The sequence below is a fragment of the Buceros rhinoceros genome, unplaced genomic scaffold (assembly GCF_000710305.1).
Source record: "Buceros rhinoceros silvestris isolate BGI_N320 unplaced genomic scaffold, ASM71030v1 scaffold32198, whole genome shotgun sequence".
Lineage (NCBI taxonomy): Eukaryota > Metazoa > Chordata > Aves > Bucerotiformes > Bucerotidae > Buceros > Buceros rhinoceros.
Genome location: NW_010425816.1, coordinates 39,291 through 40,595, shown reverse-complemented (window position 1 = coordinate 40,595; position 1,305 = coordinate 39,291). Strand labels below are relative to the sequence as shown.

At 56.2% G+C, this 1,305-nt stretch overlaps 1 protein-coding gene across 1 annotated transcript in view; it reads right to left on the bottom strand.

The window, feature by feature from the left end:
- TANC2 (tetratricopeptide repeat, ankyrin repeat and coiled-coil containing 2) overlaps positions 1-1,305 on the bottom strand; it is a gene marked incomplete at its 5' end in the record, with an annotated part of 50,059 nt that overhangs the window by 13,311 nt on the left and 35,443 nt on the right. Inside the window, 2 exons of the mRNA XM_010141277.1 lie at positions 635-758; positions 1,184-1,302. Coding sequence (XP_010139579.1) covers positions 635-758; positions 1,184-1,302 — 243 coding nt within the window. The remainder of the gene's footprint in view (positions 1-634; positions 759-1,183; positions 1,303-1,305) is intronic.

Genomic DNA, 1,305 nt, shown 5'->3' with positions numbered 1-1,305 from the left:
CCTGCTGAGTGGTAACTCCTAGTGAGGGAGTTATTGGACACCGCTGTGAGCACAGCGCTGAAGAGCAGAGCAGCTTCCAAACAGCCCTGCTTTATTTTCAACAACCCTGCCACATCCTCGCCTGTGCCGGGGCCTCACCCTCCTGCTGACGGGGGTGTCTGAGGGAACAGGGAACAATGCGAGCACTAAAGATGCGGGTGTTAAACCACGTCCCAGACGCTGGTGCTGTGGTTGAGTCCCGCCTGCCTGTCCCGCGGCGATGCTGACGGTCCGATCACATCGCTTGCTCGTTTTTTTGTCTAAGGGGAAAGCTGCAAGCATCATTCACTGCCATACTCTTAACCCTCTGCTCAAAGCACCTGTGATATGTTATTTATTTTCTAACTCAAATGTGTGGTTTTAAGGCTGTGAGCACCAAACACAAACAGAAGAGACAGCCAAGATTAACGCTGTGACTATTCTAGTCGTTGTCTCCCACAGGGTGGACACGACACCGAGAACCTCTCCCACCGCCCAGTCCAGCACTGGTTTGCAATCCCCACCCCGGCATCACAAACTCCAGCTGTGCAGGAGACAGTGCGGTGGGACTCGCCGTGGCCGGTCTCCAACACGCTTCCCAAGCATGTGCTCTAACCTTGCGCAAGCAGAAACTCCACTGTGCCCAGATGTCCCTCAGATGCAGCCATCATCAGCGGCGTCCGCCCCTGCTTGTCTGCCATGTTCACATCAGCGCCGTGCGTGAGTAGGAGATCTACGATCTGCAACACACCAAGGGAGAACACACGTTGTACGCAGAGAGCCAGCTGGGAAGGAACCAGAGCCAAGGCAGAGCAGAGTGCGCCCCAGGACCTGAAACCTCACCCCTCAAGGGATGGTGCCCTCTGGGATTACGGCTGCAAGGTTAGAGCATAGGAGAAGCAACAGTGGTGTACGGACAGGAAAAACGACCCTTTAAGTCAAGAGCATCCCATTTGCTTCCCAAATGGTGAGATAACTCAACAGATAAGGAAAACCAAAAGCCAGGAATTGCTTAGGTTGTTTGAAGGACCCGTAGCACCTCTTCTCACTCTGATCATTCCCCGCAAGAGTTGGGGTTTGTCTTCTCCACCCATGTCAGTCGGATGGAAGGGATGGCCTGACCCTGCATTTCAAGCCATGCCAGCAGCGTGAGGACCTCACTCACCTGCCAGTGGCCCTGTCTCACCGCGCTGAAGAGCGGAACGACCCCGCGGCGGTTGGGCTGCGCCACCGCGGCACCCTGCTCCAGGAGGAGCCGGCAGACCTCCAGCTTCCCGCGCCCAGCTG